The following is a 25,189-nucleotide window of genomic DNA, read 5'->3' on the forward strand; positions in this document are numbered from 1 at the left end:
TTTACCTTTATTATTATATTATATATGTCTATAATATTAATAACAAGTAACAGACTGTAAACGTTTTAAGGTTAATTACTTGTTTGTTAATTCTCTTCTTGTTACTCCCTTTCTTGTGTGCTTTGCAAGGGATACCTTTGCTGCTGTAGAACTGTGAATTTCCCCGGTGTGGGTAAAATAAAGGACTATGTTATCTATGAAAGGTGAGTGTACTGCGATGTATAGCTGAAGCTATATAGTTTTTGCTGAATACATTTCACTGTGAACTTTTATTCATAATCAAGAGAAAGAAAAAGGTCAGTAAAATGGTCTCAACAAACATACAGAAAAGAGAAAAAGACATTTTTCTCTCACTCTCTTTCTCTCTTATGTCTTTCGCTCTCTTGCAAAGCTGAGGAAGTTCAGGATTTTGGTGTGCTGCTCAGTAACAGTCTGGCAGGATCACACTCTTCTCACATCTTCACACACATCCTTGCCAGGCACTTCTGCTTCAGATCTGTGTGTGTGAGGGAGAGAAAAAGAGATAGAGATATTAGGTGAAATAAAATACACACTATGAATCCTTTATTCTGTTTGTTATCCAATGTAGCTTCTGTAAGTTGACAGTGTTGCTGTTTCCCTGATCCTCAACTTTGAGATTTGACCCAGTCTGAACAGCCTCAACAGGCACTGCTAAATTTGAACCTTGAATCTAACCTGAACCTGCTTGCACATGCTAACAGAGATGAATTTCCGTAGATATGGTTTCACAATGCTGTCCTTTGTTACTATGAGCACAGTGATTGACAGAAAATGCCATACGAGCATAAACTGATATTTCACACATCTGTAATGCACTGTTTCAGCAAGGGGTGAAATACATAGAATTCTAGGAGGTATAGCCCCCTCTAATTAACCTCTTGGATCCCCTGAATGTCTCAGAATCAAAACTCTGGGGCTGGGGATGTAATGCTGTCAGTTAGGGAACATTGATGTTATGTGATTATGGTCATTGTTTAGCCTGCTTCACCCAAAAAAAGGGTGAGGTTCTGCCTTTGATATTTTTAACTAACTAGTTATAGAGCACTGGTCTACATCAGGGTGGTGCTGTTGCATAGGGGATCAAATTGTCGAAAGTTGGTTCTTAATAGCATAGTGTAATGGGGAGCGAGGAGGCGGACGCATACGCTGAGATAAGCGAGATTTATTAAGTGCAAATCCAGAATCAGGGTCATAATGGTCCAAGGTCATATAGCTGACACGGATAGAATGGGGTTCAGACATGACACAAACCAGAACAGAACTAACAGCAAACAGAGTCCAACGAAGCAAACATAAAAACAGAGCAAGGACATGAAACAGAGACCAATACATTCATACAAAGACTGACAAACACAAGGGGCAAACACAGGACTTAAATACACGGGACAATGAGGGACAGGTGAACACAATCAAGGGCGGAGTAACAAAACCAAAACAAACGCACATGGAGTGGGAGGAGCCAATCGTGACACATAGCAATGGTAATTAATGTTCCACTATGACCTTTCCATCAACCCAACTCTCTCATCAACCATTGTGTGATTGTGACTGAAGAACTTATTTTTACTTTTCTATAATTTCCTTCTCAATTATCCAATTCCATCCACTAGTTAGGACCCAGTCAGACACTACCATCAGCGCTAGGAGGACAAAGGCATACACAAGCTTCCTCCCAGTCACATGAACCCAGCCACTGCATCTCTTAGAACTGCTGCTAATGCAATTTCATTGGACAGCTGAATGCAGTTTTGGGGAGAAGACTTCTTCCTTGGTAAGGGACATGTTCACCCAGGTGATTTTCACCAGCATGACAAATACTGAGAACACAACTTGAAATTATTAAAATGACTAAAACAATGTTTTGTTTGCAACTGATGATACATATAGAGCTGAAATGTGAACACATCAAAATAATGCCAAAAATGTAAGTTAAAGCTACTGTTACTGAAGTAAAAAAAAAAGTTAAAACTGAAGTCCAATAAACTGGAAGTTAAGAATACTGTGACAGCACCTGATGCTGTTAATCAGAGCACTGGTGATCCTCAGTTTCAATTTCTGTTTCCTAACTGTCTTATCTGGCGTGCAAGCTGCACTACATCATTCTTTCTAATAATCAGCTACACGTTCAACATTAACACTCAAAGGTAATAAGAGGGAAAGTTTGAGATCTTGTCTGCAGTGTCTGGGACTTTTAATAGGCAGAGTTAGTAAGGAAAAAAATCTTACAATTTAAACCATTGTTTTGCAGTACTGATAATGTAATGTCATTATGCTAGTAGTGGAATATGAATATAGGACACCTAAGGACAGTAACACCTAAGTAAGGATAGTATTTAGGAAAATTAGTCTTGTTATGATGCTTCTATATACCATTTTACTATTACCTAGATTTAGGATAAGATCTTTGTCCACATCAACAAATCTTTTTGTTCACACTAGAATGCCAAATTACTCAAAAATGCTCTCATGAGAATGGCAGCACAGCAGAGGGCGACAAGAATTCAGAAAATGTCACATTTCATATATCTTGGTGTTCAGTAGGCTTTGATTTGCACTGCATGTAAATTCAAAAATACAAATGCTGCCAAAAAATAAAAGGAAAGTAAAACTTGCTGCCATAGAGTTGCCCATGTTAGCATGGCTATTCCACTGTCTCTGAAACATTGACATAGTCCTGATCAAGCACAGCATCCTTTCAATTCATTTGAATTATTGTCATTATAGTTTTATTTTGCTTTTTTCCAAACCTGACTTTAATTAATGATCACATATATTTTAAGCCTTTTTGCATTTAAGGTGATGTCCTAATGTAAAAGAACTGAACACAGTACATTCTGATGCCTCTGCACTAGTTTAATGAAAAAGTAAAGGTGAATTCAGTTGTAAAAATACCACTCTCAAAACGTTCCTAAATGGCCAAGTGCACCGAAACAACTCAGCGGCCACAGGTATTTCAACATACATAATAATACTGGGAGGCCGAAACACAAAAAAAACTATTTATTCTCTTCTGACTAACTTATTGATTCATGGCTGTCGCGCACACACACAGACACACACCATCTTAGCTGACCTTAGACACCATTAGTCATGTCTGGTGTTCGTTAATGAGAGATCTATTTCTATCTCCCCGGTCTCCTCACACACACACACACTTTAATGAGTTCAGATTCCAGCGCTTCTTATGAAACAAGTGCACACATATACCTAATTTTCTTTAACGAGGACGCCTCTGACCTTTGTGCATGTGTGTTAGAGAGATGAAGGGAGCTTTGAGTTGTGTTCTTAATCGCACACTTTAGAGAGACTGATTAAATGAGAGAGAGAAGGAAAGAGGGAGGAGAGAGAGCATCATTACCATTGTCACACTACCTGTCTCACTCTACAGCCTCAAACTGCAGCTGTTCTATGCTTCTTAAACTATAATGCTCTCTTCTAAACTGCTGGTCACGATCGTTTGTCATTTGTTCTTGACATTGGTGACCCACTGAGCATCTACACTGACCAGTTATCTGTTAATGAAAGCAGTTTCTAAGGAACCGAGAATCTTGTTTTACATTTAAGGGCAGGATATCATTTTCCTTGCTAACCTTTTAGCGACACTGTGTGTGTGATATGATGAAAGACAAGATGTATGAAGGTGAGTGTGCAACAGAGTGTCCATGTGTGTAATTTTCTAAACTAAAACACTATAACATTGTTAAAGGTAGACATGCATTTTTTGAAGTGCAATTGTGAAAAGTACAGTAGTTACAAACTGTGTTTTGACATCTTAACCACTAGTAAACTTGAATGATGTTTTATTTCATAAAATGTTCAAGAAAATGTTCAAGAAATCTGTTTCAGGGAAAAGTAGTTTTAATGCTGATGGTAGACTTTGTGGAGAAAGCCCAAAAAAGAATTCCAACCAGACTGCACTAAGATCACTGTAAAGCGCAGAGGTGGAAATGTCTAGGGCTGTTTTTCTTACAATTGTGTCAGTGAGCTTTTATTCATTGATAGGAAAAATAACTGGATGCAGCATCAGCAGTGTAATGACCTGAAGCACATCACGTGCTTTGGAATCATCTGTTTAAAATAAATGCCACTTGTTGTGCCATTTTGTTTTCTAACACAATGAATGTAATACATTTACAAGTATTGCACAAATGTCCAAATGCTCCAAGTTCTTTGCCACGAGGTGCCATGTTGGAACTTTCAGTGACCAGTATAAGAGAGTGTGAGAGCTGTACTACAAATTTGAACACACCTGCTCCCTATGCACACCTGAGACCTAGTTGAGCGAAGAATAAATTTACACTGTTATATAAGCTGCACACAGACTACTTTTCATTGTGTCAAAGTGTCATTTTGTCAGTGTTGTCCCATGAAAAGATATACTTAAATATCTGCAGAAATGTGAGGGGTGTACTCACTTTTGTGATACACTGTATATGAAGTACGATTTTTAACTGGAGTTTTAAAACTGTTTTTGTTTTTTTGTGCAGTTGATATCTTTGGTTTGCTACTACTTACTCCTGGAGAAGGCGACTCTTCTCATGCGACTGCAGACCTCTACTGTGTGCTTTTCATACCAGAAGTGGCTGTCTATACAATAGCTAAAGAGGGAGAGAGACATTAGTGAGAACAATGCAACTGGAATACTCACAAGTGTACAACTGACTGAATTAAGAGCTTGTGTGAACATGTTTTGTAAAATATAATCTTCTGCAGAGGTTATATGTTACTTCTGTGGAGCAATTATCTGGATGTACTTTCTACATTTTCTATCTATGGGTATTTCACTTCTGTGGAGTGCTTATGTGGCCATATGCTCTGTAGCATGTATGTGTCTTTACCTCTGCAGAGAGGTTTTGTGGCTGTACCCTCTGCAGAGGCACTGGGAGAAAAACTTGCACAGCTCGAACACACATGGCTGCAGCTTTATCGCGCTGACCGTTGGACTGTCTCCACTCAGGTCCTCATTCAGAGTTTCCTTAAGGTCCTCTCTCTGACTTCCTCTATAGAAAAGCTCTGATCTCCATGGGCAACCTGCCAGGACAGCACAGAATCTCCCATAGCAACAGAAATGTCACCCTGCTGTTACATTCATCTCAGTCTTGTTTAACCATTTAGTCTTGGCATTTGTGCCTTGCTGGGAAGTAAGACTGAAGACAGGTTATCTTTAAATCAAAGCAGATAGTGAGGGATCTTATCTGATCCAGCACATCACATCTCTCTAGAGTACACCTTGAAAACGGGCTTCTTCAGGGGTTCTTCAAGAAAAAAGCAATGGTTATATATAGAATAATGACATCTTGATGAATCATTTGAATGTTCAGATTTTTGTACCATTTTTACTGTTAATCATTTTATTACTTTACATAAATACAGTCAGCTCCATAATTATTGGCATCCTTGATAAAGATAGGTGTAAAGGTCATGGAAAAAATGTTTATCAGCTTATGCTAGTCAGTAATGTCTTGCGTAAACTGAGAAAAATACCATTCCGTCGCAGACTGAGAGGAACGAGGTTGATTCTCGGGGTGGTCAGTGTTCTCTGGTCCGAACTGTTAAATGAAAGCACATTCTTGTGTTTGTGTCCACTGACGCGCTAATGGCCGCTTCATTTTAATCCGAGTGGCTTAGATGCCCGACCTAGAGAGCTACTGGATATGCTAACGTTAGTATGACGCTTCTTATTTGCCAGCTTCTTGTTCAAATTTTCTCATTCCGCTTTAAATGGTGCAGCGGTTACAAGCTAAAGCCTTGAGAGAGGCTGCACCTTTACCACGACTGGGCGGGTTTCAGCGACTTCAGCGGACATGCCCCTGCATATCAGAGTAGTAAATAATGTGGGTTTTTTTTATCATTATTGTTATTATTTTTACAATTTTTAAACCTAATTTTATTTGCCGATTTTTCATTATCACATTTTTCTGTGGTATGACTAACTCAGAACACGTAACTACTTTACCCAGAGTTTAAAACAACTGGAGCTGTAGTGAACCTGCCTGGCTGAGGACATTTATTTTGCCTCTACGCACAGTAAGTCTCCAAAACTGCAATTAGACGCCAACTATGTGCCAACAAATTATTTGGAACACTTGCTGGAAGAATGTCTTTCCTTTCATCTATCCACAAATGTCTGTGCCATAAACACATTTTAGTTCCAACCCAAATCTAACACACCTAGTTAATACAGCAAGTTAATCAAAGTCTACTCACTGTGATTGTAATTCAACTCAGTGCAGGAGCAAAGTAATACAGTATGACTCACTGACTTTAAGCACACAGAAATGAATAGCAGAAGACATTTCAGTGAGACCAGGCTTTAACATGAGGTCATTGTGCCCTCTTGTGGTCAATGTTGTTCTCACATGCATTTACATATAAAGCCCAGCAGAGGTCTGTCTCTCCTCACACACAGACCACTCAGCGAAGACCCCTGAACCAGTAAGAGCTTTTAATGTGCACTGCAACAACCCCAAAATACAAACAACCCAATACAAGCAGCTGTGCTCTGAGTGTGTGTGTGTAAGAGAGAGATGGAATGGAGTTGTGTGTATGTGTGTGGAGATTTTTAATGTGCTTTTAACCTTCTCTGACCCTGCCAGTCAAACCACTCTCCAGGGGAATTCGGCAGCGTTGCCATGGACACTATCACTAGCACCGTCCAGCCTCCACTCAAATCAAATCATCGCTGTGGCAACAATAACATTAACCCCGCCTTGGCACCACTGAACCACCACTGGCTCTTTATCTGAATTAGGGGTCAGAGGTCAGTCTCTGATAGCTCTATATCCTCTATTCGACCAAGCTGTTGCATGTGCACATGCGCATGTATGTGTGTGTGTGTGTGTGTGTGTGTTTGCTCTCTAAATGTAAAATTTGAAAATGTCAAAATCTCTGAAAATGATATTTATCCTGATTCTGTCTTAGGAAAAAATCTGCTCTTTGTAGTTGTTTTTTTTTTTAGTTCAGCTTTTACAAGGCCCATATTCTACATTTTTCTTGCATTTTATGCTCCTTTCCTTCTTACACATCTTGTAACGTAATTGAGTTGTTTTTTGTGACATCACAAAAACGATTAATTCAAAGCAGGCTGTCTTTCTATATGGCCTGAAACAGTGTTTACATACTACATTAAGCTGTTTTATTATTTTTTTTAAAAGGGAGAAAAATTAGGATTTTTCACAATATTTTTCACGTCCCTTTCACATTTACTTTGAGTTATTTAGCTTGTTTTTGGTCTTTAGTTATGGTTCATTTAGGATTTGTTTGATGATTACAGATTAGAGTTAGGTTATAGCAATGATTATTATTAGTCAAGGATAACAGGCTAACATATTTGGTTACAATAAAAGGTCAGTAGTTAGTTCTCATAAATGTAATAGCTCAAATAATCTTTGTGAATGTGAGGAATGATGGCAGGGGTTAGGCTTAAGATCAATATTGCCTAAAGTTTTAAATAACAGTTTGATTATGTTGCATTTGCTTGGGGATGCTTAATATATTGGGATTTAGTAGATATTTGGTTAAGTTATAATGAACCAAGATGCTAGTTTGTTGAGATAACAATGTGATTAGACACAGAGAACGTTGTTTTGCTTCTAGCTAACGCCAGCTAGACTGGTTACAGGGTCATTGCTGTGTTCCCAGGGTTCTATTCTATTCTAATAACAACATCTACATTTCAATATTCTTTTTTACATGCCCTTCATGTCCTTCACCATTTCCACTTGCCCTCACTATTTCCCATTATACCATCTCAAAAAAAGTAAATTCTACAGTCCAACTTCTCAAAAAAGGTTTGGGTTACGAAGTCTGCTTAGCTAGCTAATTACCTCACTGAAGCTAGCCTAGCTGAAGCAAAGTGCCCTCTTATTGAAAAATCTGCTGTGTTGTTCCTTTTTTGACTTTTGACTCCTTTTTTGACTCCATGATATTAACTAGGACCTTGGGAACTCTTTCATAGGTTCTCTCAATGTATCATATCAAGGTATGATGTATCATATAAATAACTGAACATAGGACCCTGAACAATTTGCCCTCAACATAGGTAGACTCCTCCACTAACTCTGCCTTCTCAGTCACATCCTTAATAATGCATCCTTAGTAACATGTTCACATTAAGGCACTTATGTCTTGTTGCAGCAAAGTATAATATAATACACTTACTTATTCTAAAATACGAGTAACTGTCCCACTGTAGAGCCCTTTCGCTGAATTGTTGGCTTGTGTATTTTGTCCCTGACTTTCCATAATAGAATGTAACTAACAGATGCATCAGGTATGGTTAACCAAGTACTTTAGTAGATGTGCAATAGAGCTGTATGAAAACAACTTTTCATATAAAGATAGATATAGTATGTAAAATATAGTATGTGTGAGGACTGCACTTGAGTACCTGGTTTGTCTGTTAGCAGACCTTTGGTGGCAGCTGGACTGGTTGTCGTGGTATCAGTAGTAGGCCGAGTTGTCATCGGTACAGTAATGGCTGGTTTTATTGCTAAAATAGCAGAGGATATTGTTGTCCTAGAAACAAAAGCCTGCGTAGGTCGTCCAGTAACAGTACTGAACAGTGGTGTGGTTGGTGGTTCAGTCGATATGGCCACGCTAGTTTCAGTGGTTGTCTTGGAAACAGCTGTAGTTACTGTGGGTACTTCATTGAGTCTGGCTGTTATCAAAGCAGGCGTTAGATCAGTTGTCATGGGAACAGAATCTGATGTACCCATGCTAACACTAGAAGGCACAGGTGTTCTGGGAACAGTGCTTGGTATGGTTTCGGAGGTACTTTGCACAGTTGACACGGGGCCGCTGGTATCCACAGTTCTCAAAGCAACATCAGAATGTTCAGTTTCAGTGGAAACAAAAATGGGTGTAGTTGTCATGGTGACAACTGAGGGTTGTGTTGCTATAGAAACAACAGGGGATAGGGTAGAAGAGTTGGGGGAACCTGTGGGTAAAATAGCAGCAGTTAGAATTGACTCTTAAAAAATAAATAAAAACATTAAAAGTAATTTTATTTTAATTTATATTTAAATTGAAGGTGCTGAGGACGCTCTGGTACCCTGTACTGTAAGAATTGTGTAACTATTTAAAATTCAGTGAGTGTATATTTTCAAAATCTTAGCCTGTCATATTTTTTGTTTGCGTTTTGTGTTGACTGTGTTTAGATGCACTTATTTGAATATTAAGTACAAAAATTCAGATTTTTCAGTCATTTGTTCAACGCATTTATATTCACTTGGGTAATCAGATAATGTTAAACTCTGAGTCTGCATGAATCTGAAGTGTTTCATGCTTCTAATGGCTACCTCACAGAAAGGTATTACACTAAATAGTCTAAAACATTATGATAGTTTTACTATAGGTTTTTGGCATATAATGCATTTTTAAAGTATGCATAGCAGAGAGGTACATGCAGAGCCTTGTAAGGAAAAGTACCTAAAATAAACCTTATTTCTTCACTATTGTAAAGATACAAAATGTCTTATTATATAAAAAATATTATTAAAAAAACATTAAACAAATTAAAGTGGAATTCTGCTTTAACTTTGTGGTTAAATTAAGTTTGTGGCTGCTGTATTGTTGGCTTGTGTAGAGTTGTACTGAGACCAGGAAATAACATGACAGGTAAACCTGAAGGCATTCTGAGAGAGAGAGAGAGAGAGAGAGAGAGAGAGAGAGAGAGAGAGAGAGAGAGAGAGAAAGAAAGAGAGAGAGGGTGAGAGAGAGAGAGAAGTTGTGAGAGAGAGAGAGAGAGAGAGAGAGAGAGAGGGTGAGAGAGAGAGAGAGGGTGAGAGAGAGAGGTTGTGAGAGAGAGAGAGAGAGAGAGAGGGTGAGCGAGAGAGAGAGGGTGAGAGAGAGAGAGGGTGAGAGAGAGAGGGTGTGAGAGAGAGAGAGAGAGAGAGAGAGAGAGGGAGAGAGGGTGAGAGAGAGAGAGAGAGAGAGAGAATAATTTGGATGTAAATACTCATTCATTATTTATTTCAACTGTCTGAATTCCCAAGTCGTAATCCTGTCGTTGCTAAAATAACAGTAACTTTGCTTACATCCAAATATCGATGGTCCTGACTGTACATTAACCAACGAGATTCTCATTTTGGACTATTTCTATTGGTCCATTCATCATGAAATGTTCATGTACGCCAGTTGGCATTTTCAAATGGAATAATAAGGAAGAAAATGTTATAAGGTTTTAATGATGGTAATGATAAGTGTTTATTGACTAAGGCCACATTAAGTCATTTAATGGCCTCAGCTTAACAGGGTCACTCACTTGGGTGAGGAGTGAGATTATCAATTTTGCATTCACAAGTGCTGTCACACTGAAAAACACTGATTGGCTAACTCATGTTCATTAGTGTGTAGACCTGTTTCTTAAACCAGGTGGTCTATGGCTCAGATGAGAGAAAATTCACTAAGTGAGTTTAGTCAGTCCACATGTGTTTTCTCGCAGTGGATAAAGTGCAAATGTATTTTTTGTGTTTCAGGTCACCATAAACATGCATTATAAGCAATATAAGTATATAAATGATCAAATAAAGCTATTGATATAAGGAGACATATAGTGTCAGTAGTGGAGCTGAGAAATGTATCATGTGTTATCCTTGTAGGATGGAGTGGTATCGGAGAGATCTGGATTTCTATAGCTGCTCCTGAGCAAAATTGCATCACTCCTCCTCTATAAATATGATACGACCCAAACAGAAAGAAAAAAAATGTGCAAGGTTGCACAGTATGTAGATCCCTACCGAAAGGTTCCTACAGTGTGGCATAAACCTTTAAATTAGTGATGTAAATTAAATTATAAGTTGAAAACATGTTTTAGGGATAGGGTTAGCATAGTAGTAGTTATGGTTAAGGTTTAGATAATTCTCCAAGAAATGAATGTAAGTCTATGCAATGTTTCCACAATTTACAGAAACAAATGTGCGTGTGTATGTGTGTGTGTGTGTGTGTGTGTGTGTGTGTGTGTGTGTGTGTGTACCTATGTGTGTGTCCTCTATAATGGTGTGGTTGAAGAGTGGAGGAACAGAATCCCACAGCTGCGACAGATCTCTGTCTAAACACACAAACAAAAGGCATTGAGAACACAAAACATGTGTAACCTGTGGATCCTTAAAGTCTTTTATGAAGTCTCTAAACGCCGACATGTCAGTCAAGCGAACCGAAACTAAATACCGTCCGTTTGTGATATTCCGCACGAACATTTTTTTAAGTCTCAAAAATAATATACGTTAATTAAATTAATTATTATCAAAAGCTGAGCCGCATCAGAGGGATCAAAGAGCCGCATACGGCTCCGGAGCCGCGGGTTGCCGACCCCTGGCCTCGTGATCTGACCATAGGATCTGACGCTTCTCTTGATCTGACATGCGCAGGTTTCACTGTAACCAACACCAAGGCCTCGCCTACTAGCCATTAAGCCAGTCAGAAACAGGGGGGGCGGGACTTGCTTTGACCAAACAAATTGATAGATTCAGTAGGAAATCCCGGGAAATACACGTGCGAATTTTTTTCCACTGTCAACGCAAAACGTATAAACTCAGCCATGGAACACAACTATATTAAGCCTATATTAAGATGGAACTGAATAGTAATTTTAGGGCTGTAGTATTATTTATGAGTTTGTTGCACTGTAACTGTTTCAAAATATTTAAAATAAATGGTGCATAGTTTGCTATTATATTTTTAAAAGAAATTAATGTGTCCTTGTTCATGTCATTTAGTCAATGGTTAGGCTACTAATCAATTCCTAGTTTACTTTGGAGTATTGTTATTGCCACCTGCTGACCGTTCTTGGTATGGCTGTAGTATCTGTAGTCTCCTATGCTATAGAAGCAATAAGGTATGTGACTAGTTAAAAACAGGTATGGATTCCCGAACAGGCCTGCTAGTCCCAGGAGTTCTAGTAATCCGCACAAGCTTCTGAAATATAGGCTTATATTGGGTTTGTTTATCTCATGTCTGAATGTTGTTCATGTATTTCAACAAAATTCAACACAATCTATCATTGAAGGGACTAATTCAAAAGCAAAAATTCTTTGACAGTAATGAAGATCAGGGTTATACATAGACGTATATCTGCGCCCAGGGGCCAACAAGTTATGTGTTAAGTGTGTTGCATACATAGCACCCCCACCCTGCTCACCTCCCGAGCAGAGAAAAAAAGTTCAGGCTCAGGAATTTTTCCCAGTATCAGCCCTGTACTTCTGACTATATAGTATATTAAGGTTTAGTGGACCTTATGGCCCTGTAGCCTAGGCTTTTGTGTGTGTATATATACACTGACGTGCCAAAAGTCATGAGATAGCAGTGTGTGAATTGATTATGAAGTGATTATGAAGTGCCATTACCTCAGGGGATGGCTTAGAAACGCCCACACCTGTATAAGTTGTGAGGTGTTATCTTGTGGGTGAGGTTAAACACTGGCCAGTGTGCTCATGGCAATTCCATGTGAATTATCACAGTTCAAATGAGGCATGATAATGGGTGCCAAACAGATGGGACATTCCATTTCTGAAGTTGTGCAGGAATTAACAATCCTCAATCCACAGTGTCACATGTGTACCGGGAATACATCACAGAGGGCATTATGACCCACAGTGGATGGCGCAGTGGCCACTCAATGGTGCTGAATGATCTAACCGTCTAGCTAGAATTGTCTGTGCAGAAATCACATCCACATTCAATGCAGGAGGCACCACATGTGTATCCCATAGGTCAGTGCAGCATTCTTTAGATTCCATGAGATATGGGAGCAGAAGACCAACCAGAGGGCCTCTGTTAGCACCCTGACACTGAGCTCAGTGCCTAACCTGGGCTCATGAGATCACTCACTGGAATGTAGAAGATCCTAGAACAACATAGCATGGTATGACAAGTCATGGTACCAATTGTTTTGAGCTGATGACAAGGATTTGTGTGTGGCGCAGGCTCCATGAAGCCATGGACCCCAGTTGTCAACAAGGTACTGTGCAAGCTGGTGGTGGTTCCATACTGGTGTGTGGTATGTTCTCGTACTATAGGTTGGGATCACTGGTCTGCCTAAAAACCAGTGACTGCTACATTTCAATGCTTAGTGACTACTTGCAAAGTCCTTCATGGACTTTATGTACCCCCACAATGATTAGATTTTCCAGCAGGATAATGCACTGTGAGGAGCATTCTGGAGAGTTCCAATGAATGGTGTGGCCTGCACATTCGCCTGACATGTGCCTCAAATATTTATGGGATGTGGTGGAGAGGTCCATTCATGCCTGAGATCCTGCACCTAGAAATACCATGGAGCTATGGAGTTGCTGCACTTCGCCAGGCTAGAGGGGTACTAGTACCTGTATCATGACTTTTGGCATGCCTATATACATATACAGTATCTCACAAAAGTGAGTACACCCCTCACATTTCTGCAAATATTTTATTATATCTGTTCATGGGACAACACTATAGAAATGAAACTTGTATGTAACAAAGTAGTCAGTGTACAGCTTGTATAGCAGTATATATTTGCTGTCCTCACACACATAGCCATTAATGTCTAAATAGCTGGCAACACAAGTAAGTACACCTCACAGTGAACATATCCAAATTGTGCCCAATCGTGTCGTTGTCCCTCTCTGGTGTCATGTGACTTGTTAGAGTTACAAGGTTCCAGGTGTGAATGGGGAGCAGGGCTGTTAAATTTGGAGTTTTGGATACAATTCTCTCATAGTGGCCACTGGATATTCAACATCACACCATTTCTCACATTTCATCACAACATCACATGTGAGAAATAGAATTGTTGTTCTCCACAAAGATGGCCTAGGCTATAAGAAGATTGCTTAAACACTGAATCTGAGCTATAGGATGGTGGCCAAGGTCATGCAGCCGTTTTCCACTTGGAACAGCCCTCGCCAGGGATGACCAAAGAAGAAGCATTGCTGCAGAGTTTGAAGAAGAGGGAGGTCAGCCTGTCAGTGCTCAGACCATATGCTGCTAAATGCTTCAACTCATCTGCATGGCCGTCATCCCAGAAGGAAGCCTCTTCTGAAGCCGCTGCACAAGAAAACCTGCAAACAATTTGCTGAAGACAAGCAGTCCAAGAACATGGATTATTGGAATTATGTCCTGTGGTCTGACGAGACCAAGATGAACTATTTGGCTCAGATGGTGTCCAGCATGTGTGGTGGCACTCTGGTGCGGAGTACCAAGACAACTGTACCTGGCCTACAGTCAAGCATTGTGGTTTCAGCATCATGTTCTGGGGCTGCGGTTCATTGAGGTAAACATGAATTTCAACATGTACTCTGACATTCTGAAGCAGATCATGATCCCCTCCCTTCGGAAACTGCGCCGCATGGCAGTTGTCCAACACGATAATGACCCCAAACACACCTCCAAGATGACAACTGCCTTGCTGAAGGTAAAAGTGATGGACTGGCCAACTATGTCACCACACCTAAACCCAATTGAGCACCTGTGCAGCATCCTCAAATGGAAGGAGGAGGAGCGCAAGGTGTCTAACATCCACCAGCTCCGTGATGTCATCATGGAGGAGTGAAAGAGAATTCCGGTAGCAACCTGTGCAGCTCTGGTGAATTTCATGCCCAAGAGGATTAAGGCAGTGCTAGATAATAATGGTGGTCACACAAAATATTGACGCTTTGAGCACAATTTGGACACTGTGAGGTGTACTCAATTGTGTTGTAGGCTATTTTGACATTAATGGCTGTGCGTTGTGTTATTTTCAGAGGATAGTAAATCTATACTGCTATACAAGCTGTACACTGACTAAGTTGTGTTGTAATGTTGTTCCATGAAAAGATATATATGTATATGCATTGAATTTAAATTTTAAAAGTGCTACCGTAAATTCAGAGGAGCAGTACTGTGTGTGTGTAGATGTTTGTGTGAGTTATAGTTGACCTGTTTTTCCAGCCATTACACAGATGTAGATGCAGTCTGAGCTGTTCCTTTGGCTAACTGCAGTAACAAGACAAACAGTCATTAGCAGCACACACACACACACACACACACACACACACACACACACACACACACACACATTAACTCAGTAAGGCATTAGACTGTCTGAATTCGTGGGGTAGAAGAAAGTTAACTTATATTATAATATACTAATATTATATTATTAGTAGTAAAAGTATTTCAACTGTAATTAAATGTTTAATGTTGTAATTAAATATCTTTTAAATGCTATGATATGGTGAATCCTGTTTATTCTGACCAGGGACCATTTAGTGAGACTTATTTTTCAAAGAAATCTGCTGGACATTGTCCCAAACCTTCAAAGTTCAGTCTTAGAAGTTGGTTGCATTTTCCACTTCTCATGATCCAAGTAATTCCAAAGACATTCTGTGACGCTGAGGTCTGGACTCTAGATTGGTCAGTACATTGTTCTGAGAACACCAGCAGCAAGTTTGCTTTGCTTGCAGGTTGATTTTTTTCTTATTTTTGTGTGCACTTTTCTCAGTAAGAGCTACTTGACTGACAAGTGTGTGCGCGCTCTGCTGTAAGTACACTGGTGCAATATGGCTGCCATTTTATATCTTTTTTCATTTGTTTTGTATTGCTTGTGTGTGTGTGATGTTTTGATGTTTCCCTCCTGACTGAGGAGTTTGCCATCATATCCACTGAGAGTGATTTTCCACCTGTGGCTCAGAAGCTGAGTGTGGATACATCACAACTATGGTGCAGCCTGGACCAGCCACTTGAAAGATGCTGTATCACGGATTTGAGGCTTTCCAGGCTGGGGACCTGATAGTCAAGACCTCACAGTCTGGGCTGGCTGCTTGGTTGTGGGGCTGCCTGGACCGGTGGTTTTTGGCTGCATGAGCAGCATTATGACGCTTTTGTGAGGCTTCTTAGGCTGGCTTACTAAGCAACAATGCTTCACAGATATGTGGCTGACTGGGCCTGACCACATCCTTTCAGACTCACAATGTTGAGTTGTGTTCTCACAGTGGAAGAATGGACAGGTTTATACTGTTTATATGATGGTGACAGGTTTGGTGGCCCACCAGGTCCCACATCCTCAGTGTAATTTAATGATTTTTTTAATGGTTGTTTTCCTTTTCTTAAATGTGTGGATTATCTTATATCTCATCTCTCCTGAAAGATTAATAACTTGTGCTTAATGGTTGTTTTGACTAGAAATTATGTGTGTTAAAAATGTGTGTGTGTGTGTGTGTGTGTGTGTATGTGTGTGTGTGTGTGTGTGTGTGTGTGTGTGTGTGTGTGTGTGTGTGTGTGTGTGTGTGTGTGCGTGTTTGCCAATACCTGAGAGGATAGAGCTGGATTTGAACAGCTCCTGTAAGTAACTACTCGAGTTTCCCATCACATCCAACAGGATAGCTGTAAAATCTGATCACACATACTCAGCTATAAGCAATCCATTGTATCAGGCAAACAAATAAATGGATCTTAATGTGCTGTATTTAATAATGTTTTTGACCTGTGAGGTCATTGGTTTTGTTTGTCACACAGTAGCAGTATCTCATGGGAAACAAACTGCTCTCAATGTCCTGAAAATCAGAAACTACACACACACACACACACACACACACACACACACACACACACACATACACAGTTAAACATCACAGACAACAAAAACAACACAAAGGACTGTTGATATTCCACCTCTTGATGGAGAGAGATGTGTTTGTAGTTACTGTTATAGACCAGCAGGGTGAGTTTGTGCAGCGCAAGAGAGCTGTGTGACGTGACACTCAGAACAGAGAACAGATGCTGGGAACCTGACGGAAACACACAGAAAACATTACTATATCTTCAACCTGCTTGAGAATGTTTTAGTTTCCTGTGGATTTTAATATTGCTTAATATTGATGATGCACTGTGTGTGTGTGTGTGTGTGTGTGTGTGTGTGTGTGTGTGTGTGTGTGTGTATGTGTGTGTGTGTGTGTGCTATGCAAAGTCAGAGATCACCCTTCATTTATTTTATTTCCAGCCAAAAGGCCATTAAGTACAAGTTATTCATTTTTCAGCATAAAAAAAAGAAATATAATTAAAATAAAATTACACAAAAGCCTCCAACACTAAGTAAAATTTCAAATCTGTCAGTAATTTGTCCACTCTTTACTTTTGTGTCCCTACTGCCACTTTAAATCTTCCATCCTTCCAATCTTAAAATCACTGATTTATATCTGTGCTCTCCCAGAGATTGAGTTGAGCCAACTACTTGGACCTGCCCTAACATGACTCACAACTCGACTTGGACTTGAGACTTACACAGAAATTACTATTTGAAAAAAAAAAGAAAACAAAATAAAACATGAAAGTGATTAAATTAGAACCACCAAATATAAAGTGGTGAGAATAAAAATAAATGAAACCTTTTGTTTCCAACCCTACATGCCTCTACCTGCCACTGTTAGGCAAGGCTCAATACTGAATCTGAGGAGATTTGATATGAAATAATCCACTTGCATAAGGAACTCAAAGGAAGAAAAGTCCCTGCAGATTTTTTATTCTTTATATATATATATATATATATATATATATATATATATATATATATATATATATATATATATATATAATGATACTACAGTGCCTTGCAAAATTATTAATCCCCTTAAAAGTCATCAGATTGTGAAAAACAAATGACCGATTTTTCTACACAGTATTTGTATTGCAAACCGATGTGCTCTTAAAATAATTTTTTTAAAAACAAGATAAATTATTTGTCAGTAGATTTTTAAATAAAAATTAAAAACAAAAAAATAATTCTTTGCTTAAGTATTCAGCCCCATCAGACTGCAATAACAGCTTTAAGTTAATACCAGCTTTGCTCACTGTTTTGAGCAGTGTTTGCCAGGTCTTCCTCACAGATTTGGACTTCAACATTCAAAATTTTGTTGTTCAACCACTTCTGTTTCACTTTGGCATTGCGTTTGGAACCACAGTCCTACTGAAAGGTGAAGTTTCTCATAATATTTTAGGATTTTAGCAGACTGAAGCTGAAGTGTTTACAAAATGCCCCAACCCCGCTGAGGAAAAGCATCTGCGCAACATAATCCTGTATAAAACCTGCATAAACCTCTATACTTCACTGTTGGTTGGTGTTCTTCAGTGGGGTTGGAGCAACTTGTTAACACTCACAGCAGTTTGAATTTCAGTCAAAAAGCTCAGTTTTTGACCACAAAACCTTAGCCCACATTTTAGCTGGGTCACTCTGATGCTTTCTGGTGAACTCAAGATGTGTTTTTTCTTCAGTAATGGCTTCTTTCTAGCCACCATCCCATACAGGCCAATGGCATATAGAGCTCTTGATATCATTGACTGGTGCATCTTCCCTCTACTTTCAACCACTGAACTCTGTAGCTGCTTCAAAGTGATTGTTGACCTCATTGTGGTTTCTCTCACAAGTGCCCTCCTTGCTCCGACGTTTTGAGGGACAGTCTTGTCTAGGAAGTGTTTGGGTGCTCCACTTCCATTTCCTCACAATTGAGTTATAATTGAGGGGGTCTTTTATCAAAAAAATGTGAACTTTTTCCTGGCTTACAATTGAGAAACTGTAAGCCCAGTGCATCCTTGTTAGGGCAAAATCTGTCATCTTGGAGCTTCCACACATTATTTTCTAACATAAAACCTATATCACTTTAAATTAACTAATTTTTAAGGGTCAGTCTTTCAAAATATAATACGAAACAGCACAAAATTTGTAATCCAGATGGACCTGATGACTTTTAACGGGGCTGAGCACTCATGCAATACATTGTATATTTACTTACTGTGTTATTTTCTGCTATATATTTTTTCTGCTTTATTTTGTCAAAATGCTGAAAAATGTCTGTTTTGACTGGAAATTAGTCAGATGAAAGGATGGTGTCTGAATATGACCTTGTGTTCTGACATTGTGTAAATGGAAATGTGTACCTTTGTGTGCAGCACTGATGAGTGTGTTTACTAATGGAGTAAGGTCTATGGAGGCAGGGTCAATGTGTTCTACCGGAATTTCTGGAAGACAGAATACAAATGTCACCATGCCTAAGAGTCATTCCCACACATACAGCACCAATTTTGTTTAGCTGAAAAAAACAACACACATGGAATTCTGTGGCAACTATTAAAAAAGTTTAGATTATCTTTTATTTTAGTTTTCAAGTTAATTATGCTCAGTTAAGGAGCCAGTTGGAATGCTTTTCCAACAAGCTTTAAATTCAGACATAAACGTATGCATAGGCATGCATTAAACTTTAATGCATAGTCATTTATTGGGGAACTAAATTTCAGCATAATTTAATCGTTGAGATGAAAATAAAGTCATTCAGAGTGGTGGGCTGTGATATGATTCTTTGCAGATGAACTTACCATCTCAAATTTCTTTACAATGGTAGTGATAGTTGGTAATGGTGTCTACACTGCAAATATAGCCACTTTATTTTCTATCCAAAATGATCAGTGAACCAACATTTTTTGTGTAATGTTAACAAAAAGCTTGTTTTTAGCCTAAACCTTCAAAACTATCATAATGTCTCAGGCATTAGGTAGTTTTTAGAGGCATTAATCACTTCTTCTCATCACTGCTGTGAAAAAAATCTGACTCACAGATCTTCTCAGTTTCTTCACAGGAAACCACATTAATGACTATTTATATTTAACAATTCAACCAGGATTCAATCTAAACTTTTGACTGATCATATACATATCACTATGCTAAAATACACTTTTGTCTTTTCATGTTTGGCACAGCATCACATTCAAACCAAACATGATGTAAAAAAAAGGCATATTTCTATGGAATATCAGTATTAATTTCCTTTCCAGTCCTCAAGTAAATCAAGTAATCAGTTCAAGTAATTCTGCAGCACACAATACAGTTATGTTCATTAATGAGTGTAATTTAAGCACATAATAATCTGATAACAACATAAAACCTGCTTTGGGCAATAATTCAAATGATTAATTTACACTTGCTTATAATAATGATGTCACATGGCTACTATTATACTATTATTATTAAGCTAATAATCCATTATCAAGCTGGTGGAGGGATTTATTCATAACTGTTGTTGGTGATCTTCTGTGGTGACTTCTTGTTCATTGGTTACCTGTTGATGCTAGAATGCTTCGTTTTTCTCTTTGCTCCAGTTGTCCATACCTCACTACTGTAAAACAGAGAGAAAAGAGAGAGAATTAAACTTGCTAGGACTGTTAGTGCTATCTTGTGACTTCTCATCTTTTCTGGTGCTTGGCTAGAATTTGCCCTTATGAAAAGTGCATGCGTGGAATTAAGCCAAATAATAATAGTAGTTTTACATAATGTTTGTGCACAGTAATAATCACAATGTAATAGTGATACGATAAACTAATAAATGCTGTAGTTACCTACCTGTTATGCAAATGGGCAGCAGAGTTACTATGGCCACACTGACTTGTATGCAGACACATTGACTTAGTTTGAACTTGGCCATCACTGCAAAACCAACAAGAATCAGCAAATCACTCCAAATAAAGGGCTCTTTGGTGTGACACCATAAAAGAACCAAAACCATAAATATAGCATTCTAGTTTATATTTTGATGGATTTATTGGTCATGTAATAGTTTGTGGTAAGTCTTCACCTGCAAGAGTAAAGAATCAGCAAAATGTTCTGTGGGGTATTCTTTAAGAGGAATTTCACCAATTTTTGGAATTACAGCATAATTACATTAGATGGAAAAAAAGTCACTCAAAGTGATTTATCATAAGAAAGTGGTCAGAGAAGCTTGCCAAGTCAGAATTGTACACAGTGGTAATGAGAGGAACCAGACACCTGGAGAATGTGAAATGCTTGTGAATACGTTTCCTGACAAAACATTTTTTTGTGTGAGATGAAGTGATTGTGTGAGTGTTGAGGTGAAGTTAAAACATATTTTTAAAAAAAATCCATACAGTTCATTGTAAAATAGAATTTAAATAATTGTTATTTTGTTATTTGTTATATATTTTGTTATTTATATTTTTAAAGTTTACATATAAAAACTCAGAAGACACATGTAGATTCACATATTGGTTTGGATCATCAATAAAATGGCAATATTTTGTTGTAGATATTGAGACTCCTGACTCCAATTGAGAAATGCAAGCATTTTTACAAATAAAATTCCCCTTTAACCAGACAGCAGTGAACTGAATGGCTCACCCCACCCTTGAGTGCCATTAGGTCTTGTTGGTACCAACAAGATCCGGGGCAGGTATCAAAAACCATGAAACTTGACCCGTCCGTACAGAACCTGTAGCTAATGGAAAAAGCACAGTTCCTTTTTCTGGTGCCAAGGGTTCCAGTCCATTGTGCAGTGGAAAAACGCTTTAAGGCATCACTCCAAAAAAACATCTTTGGCATCTTTACTTTTAAGAGTGAGGCATGTAACCACAAAACAAAGCTGCCATAGTTCAGTCACCAGCAAGACAGAAATATGAAGCACAACGCTTAATCATGAATGCAGAAGAAAAATATCAAGAGTCTGGCAACATATTTGAGTTAACATGACTTCATTCCAGTATTCCAACAATTTAAGCTCTGCAGAAAGTGAACCAAACAGATTATGTATGCAGAATATGAACACAAAGTCTTTCTAGCACTAAAAGCCAATTACCACTAGCTTATCTCCAATACACACCAATTACAGTAATACAATTACAGCCTGCATATCTCTCAAACCAACCAATTATGTCTACCTTATCTACCCAAATAATGATGTCATTCTGTATCAGTGACCTCACTACTCATTCTCAGGAAGATGATAGTGTGCAGTAACAACAAAGAGTCAAAATACAGTTAGAAGGCCGTGCTGATAATCTTGCATAGCCTGCTTCTACAGAGTCTACAGCTGCTGAGTTATGTATAATTATGTTGCCTGAAACTAATCTGCTTTTGCAGAGAGAATGAGACAGAGAAGGATAATGTTACAGTAGTTGATAATGTGCTGTTATGCAATCACAAAAAAGCCATTAAGCATTTCATTGTATTTGAGCAGATATTGTTTGCCAACTGAATGCTATGAATAAATAAATGAATTGAGTGGAGTTTGTGTGCCATGTGTATTTGTGTTTCATTTGATCCTTTACAGTATTTCTGAAGCTGATTATCAGGATCAGAATGGCATAAACTAGTCCATAGAAATGCTACTGGTTAGAAACATTACAAAGACTCTTCTGTTTCAGAGAACTTCATAGCAATTTCTAATTTTCTATTTCTTTATTTATAATTTACTACTTAATGAATATATTCAAAAAGGTTCAGTCTGGCTTATGATTATCTAATGACAACAACTTAGAATGTTCCATTCTTGAGAAAAAATGCTAGAAAATGTTTTAACACCAACAGTTGTTGCAAAAGTTTGTGTGCCTCTGATCAAATCATATGTTTAGTTAGTGAAAATAATTGCACACCCTCTAGTAACCACACAGATTTCTAAAAATTCAATAGTTAAGATGTTAAAAAGTGTCATTCAGAGTCGTTTGATGTGGACTGCTTTGTTGAATAGCAAATGAACAGTTAAATGGTTATAAGTAGGTTTCCCATTGCTAAAGACATAGTTTTATGATTGTTTTGTGCTAAAAATATATTTAGACTTATTTTTAAGTATTCAGGGTGGACAGCCACAAGCAGGTTTAGTGGTCCCCAGTGAAAATGTATTTTTTCTGATTTATCATTTATTTAACTCTTGTAATTACCATTAACAACATAGAAAAACACAGAAGACACAAACAGGTTCACTGGTGGAATTGGATAGTAAATAAAATGTATTTGCATTGTAGAGATTGTGACCCCTAGAGTGTGGTATGTTTATGTTTATGTTCACCACCCCTGTATTAAAAAAAGTAATTGTAAAAGTAACAGTGATTGTGCATCAAAGTGTGCAAAAGTACAATAAAACATGTCATTTGGCCAGGGGTGCCCAAACATTTTCATAAGCATGAATTTATCTTACTTAATAAAAAAAATTTTACATTTGTGCTCAAATTTCTTTCCGTCATGTTTTCATGCAATGATGGGACCTATTTTCTGGGCACTTTAGGACACTGTGTGGGGGACGAACAGGGCAGATTGGCAGATTTGTTTTTGTACAAATTTTAAAGGTTTTACACCAACAACCTCCATATTTCTATTAGGATTAAGTTGCATCAACATCGATAGAGAAGATGTAGTGTTCCTTCACTAATTTGGGCCCAAATGTCTTTCCTGTAATTTTATGCACACTGATGTGACCCATTTTCTGTCATTGTATGGCACTATTTCTGTAAATCCAAATGTTCAGGTTGTACATATTGTTAATGAGTGTTGAGTTAAACCATTCCCTTATTTCAGAGCAAATTTGCACATTAGATAACTGCATTAAAAACTGTTTAACAGCTCAACGAAGCACTGTGGTGCCTTTAAAAAGTGCTCTGGAAAAGTGTTAAAAACCTCAATATTTGGATGTGTTCATACAGCTGTATTCTTTCATGAGCTAATACGTGAAAACTGTACAATAGTTTACAAAATAACAAATTGTAAAATAAAAAGAAAAGAAAAGGAAAGACGGATATAAACAAGGTGTGTAATGATACAGTCAGCCAACAATTCGATTCATGACACTGGGTTTACAATTTGAAAGAAGAAAAAATTCGAAAGAAGAAAAATAATCATGTTGTTGCACATGTCACTAATGAGGAGTACCAGATGAAGAGTTGGTTGTTGGCAAGTTTTGGTGTTCACACTTTCAACAGTGCAACTGCATTGATGGAATAATTGATAAAATGTCTGTTGTTACACCCGTACAGCTACTTCTTTTAAACAGGAGTTGTTCATTGCTGGTAGTTTTCTAATTATAACATACTGATTTTCCTAAGGAAGCTTAAGAGATTTGAAGTTGTAATTAGGACGAGGGTCAGTTGAAAGCATTAAGGCGAAGGTTATGCGTTATAAAGTAAAGTAAGTAAAAAAGTAAAGACCAGAATTACTCACCTGCAGGAGAAAGGCGCAGACAATCTGAGAGACAGACGGCACACTGCTTACTGTCCACTCTCTCTCTTTCTCTCTCACTCTCTCTCTTTCTCTCCCTCTCACACTCACACACACAGACACACACACACACACACACACACTAGGGGCCATTACGGTCCCCAGAGTGGGTAACAAGCTATAATAGCCCTCTGGTGTGTCACCTGAGATCAACTGGCATAGTGAATGAACCAGCTCTCACCCTGCGCACACACACTCCGATACAGCCACAGATTTGGTCATCAACACAGACACACACACCTATACAAATGTCAGTTCAGTCTGAAACAGCCATATCACCTGTGTGTTCACCTTTACATCACTTCTCAATGCCAAACCAAGGATTTCAGCTAGTGAGGACAAAAATGAAAAAAACTACAAACCTCACTCCCAAAAAGTTAGGACAGTGTGTGAAATACTAGTGCAAACAAGAATCAATAATTAGTAAACTCTGTTTGACATGTATTAAATTATTGTTATTTTTTGTTATTTTTGGTTAATGTGCACTCAATTAAATGCCTGCAGTATGTCCCAAAAGTTAGGACAGTAGCATGTTTACCACTGTGTTACATCTCTGTTCTTTTTAACAGCCCTTAAGAATTGTTTACGCACTGAAGACACAAACTGGTCCGGTTTTGAAAGTATAATATTCGACATTCGTCCATTATGCAAGTCTTCAGTTGTGCAACCGTGTAGGTCCTTCAATTTTATCCTTCTTTTTGCATTTCTTAATGCGTAACACGTTTTTAATGGGAGACACCAATACACCCTCATACCCAGACAGACCAGATTTTTTAACTTTATGCTGGTGAAAATCTGGATGATCCTTTTCCACTTTGGCCTGAAGAATGGCATCCTTTTTTCAATAAACAATCTGAAAGATACAATCTGAATTATATGTTTCTACTATGAATCAGTCCATTTCAGATGAGTCTGAGCCCAGAGAAGTAGGTTGTGTTTCTCAATGTTGTTGATATGTGGCTTCCACTGTGCATAGTACAATTTGTGGAAGTGGCGATGAACAATGTTTATTGACAAGGATTTGTCAAATTTGAGGGATCACAGGCATTCAATTGTGGTTTTCAGTCTGGTCTTTATGCACATAGATCTCTCTGGATTACTTGAATTTCGATGAAATTATGCACCATAGATGGTGAAATACCAACAGTCCTTTTAAGTCCTGAAAGG

General features: G+C 38.3%; 1 protein-coding gene across 1 annotated transcript; it reads right to left on the minus strand.

The window, feature by feature from the left end:
* On the minus strand, positions 1–24,123 carry LOC108428268 (HERV-H LTR-associating protein 1). Its single transcript, XM_017699140.2, has 13 exons — positions 23,966–24,123; positions 20,366–20,449; positions 20,085–20,141; positions 18,910–18,990; positions 16,683–16,766; positions 16,463–16,546; positions 16,288–16,371; positions 14,917–14,973; positions 10,997–11,071; positions 8,411–8,959; positions 4,860–5,052; positions 4,537–4,619; positions 1–496 (listed from the first exon to the last, which is right to left on the minus strand). The coding sequence occupies exons 2-13, from the start codon at positions 20,445–20,447 to the stop codon at positions 453–455; spliced, it is 1,473 nt and encodes a 490-aa protein (XP_017554629.1). The 5' UTR covers positions 20,448–20,449; positions 23,966–24,123; the 3' UTR covers positions 1–452.
* Between the last annotated feature and the right edge of the window lie 1,066 nt (positions 24,124–25,189).

The sequence above is a fragment of the Pygocentrus nattereri genome, chromosome 19 (genome assembly GCF_015220715.1).
Source record: "Pygocentrus nattereri isolate fPygNat1 chromosome 19, fPygNat1.pri, whole genome shotgun sequence".
Classification (NCBI taxonomy): Eukaryota; Metazoa; Chordata; class Actinopteri; order Characiformes; family Serrasalmidae; genus Pygocentrus; species Pygocentrus nattereri.

Bases quoted from the DNA above. Each gene is read 5' to 3' on its own strand.
- LOC108428268 (XM_017699140.2), bottom strand. From the start codon at position 20,447: ATGGCCAAGTTCAAACTAAGTCAATGTGTCTGCATACAAGTCAGTGTG. The intron at 20,142-20,365 runs GTAGGTAACTAC...TCTGTTTTACAG, and splicing joins GCTGCCCATTTGCATAACAG to TAGTGAGGTATGGACAACTG. The intron at 497-4,536 runs GTAAGTAGTAGC...TCACACACACAG, and splicing joins AAGAGTCGCCTTCTCCAGGA to ATCTGAAGCAGAAGTGCCTG.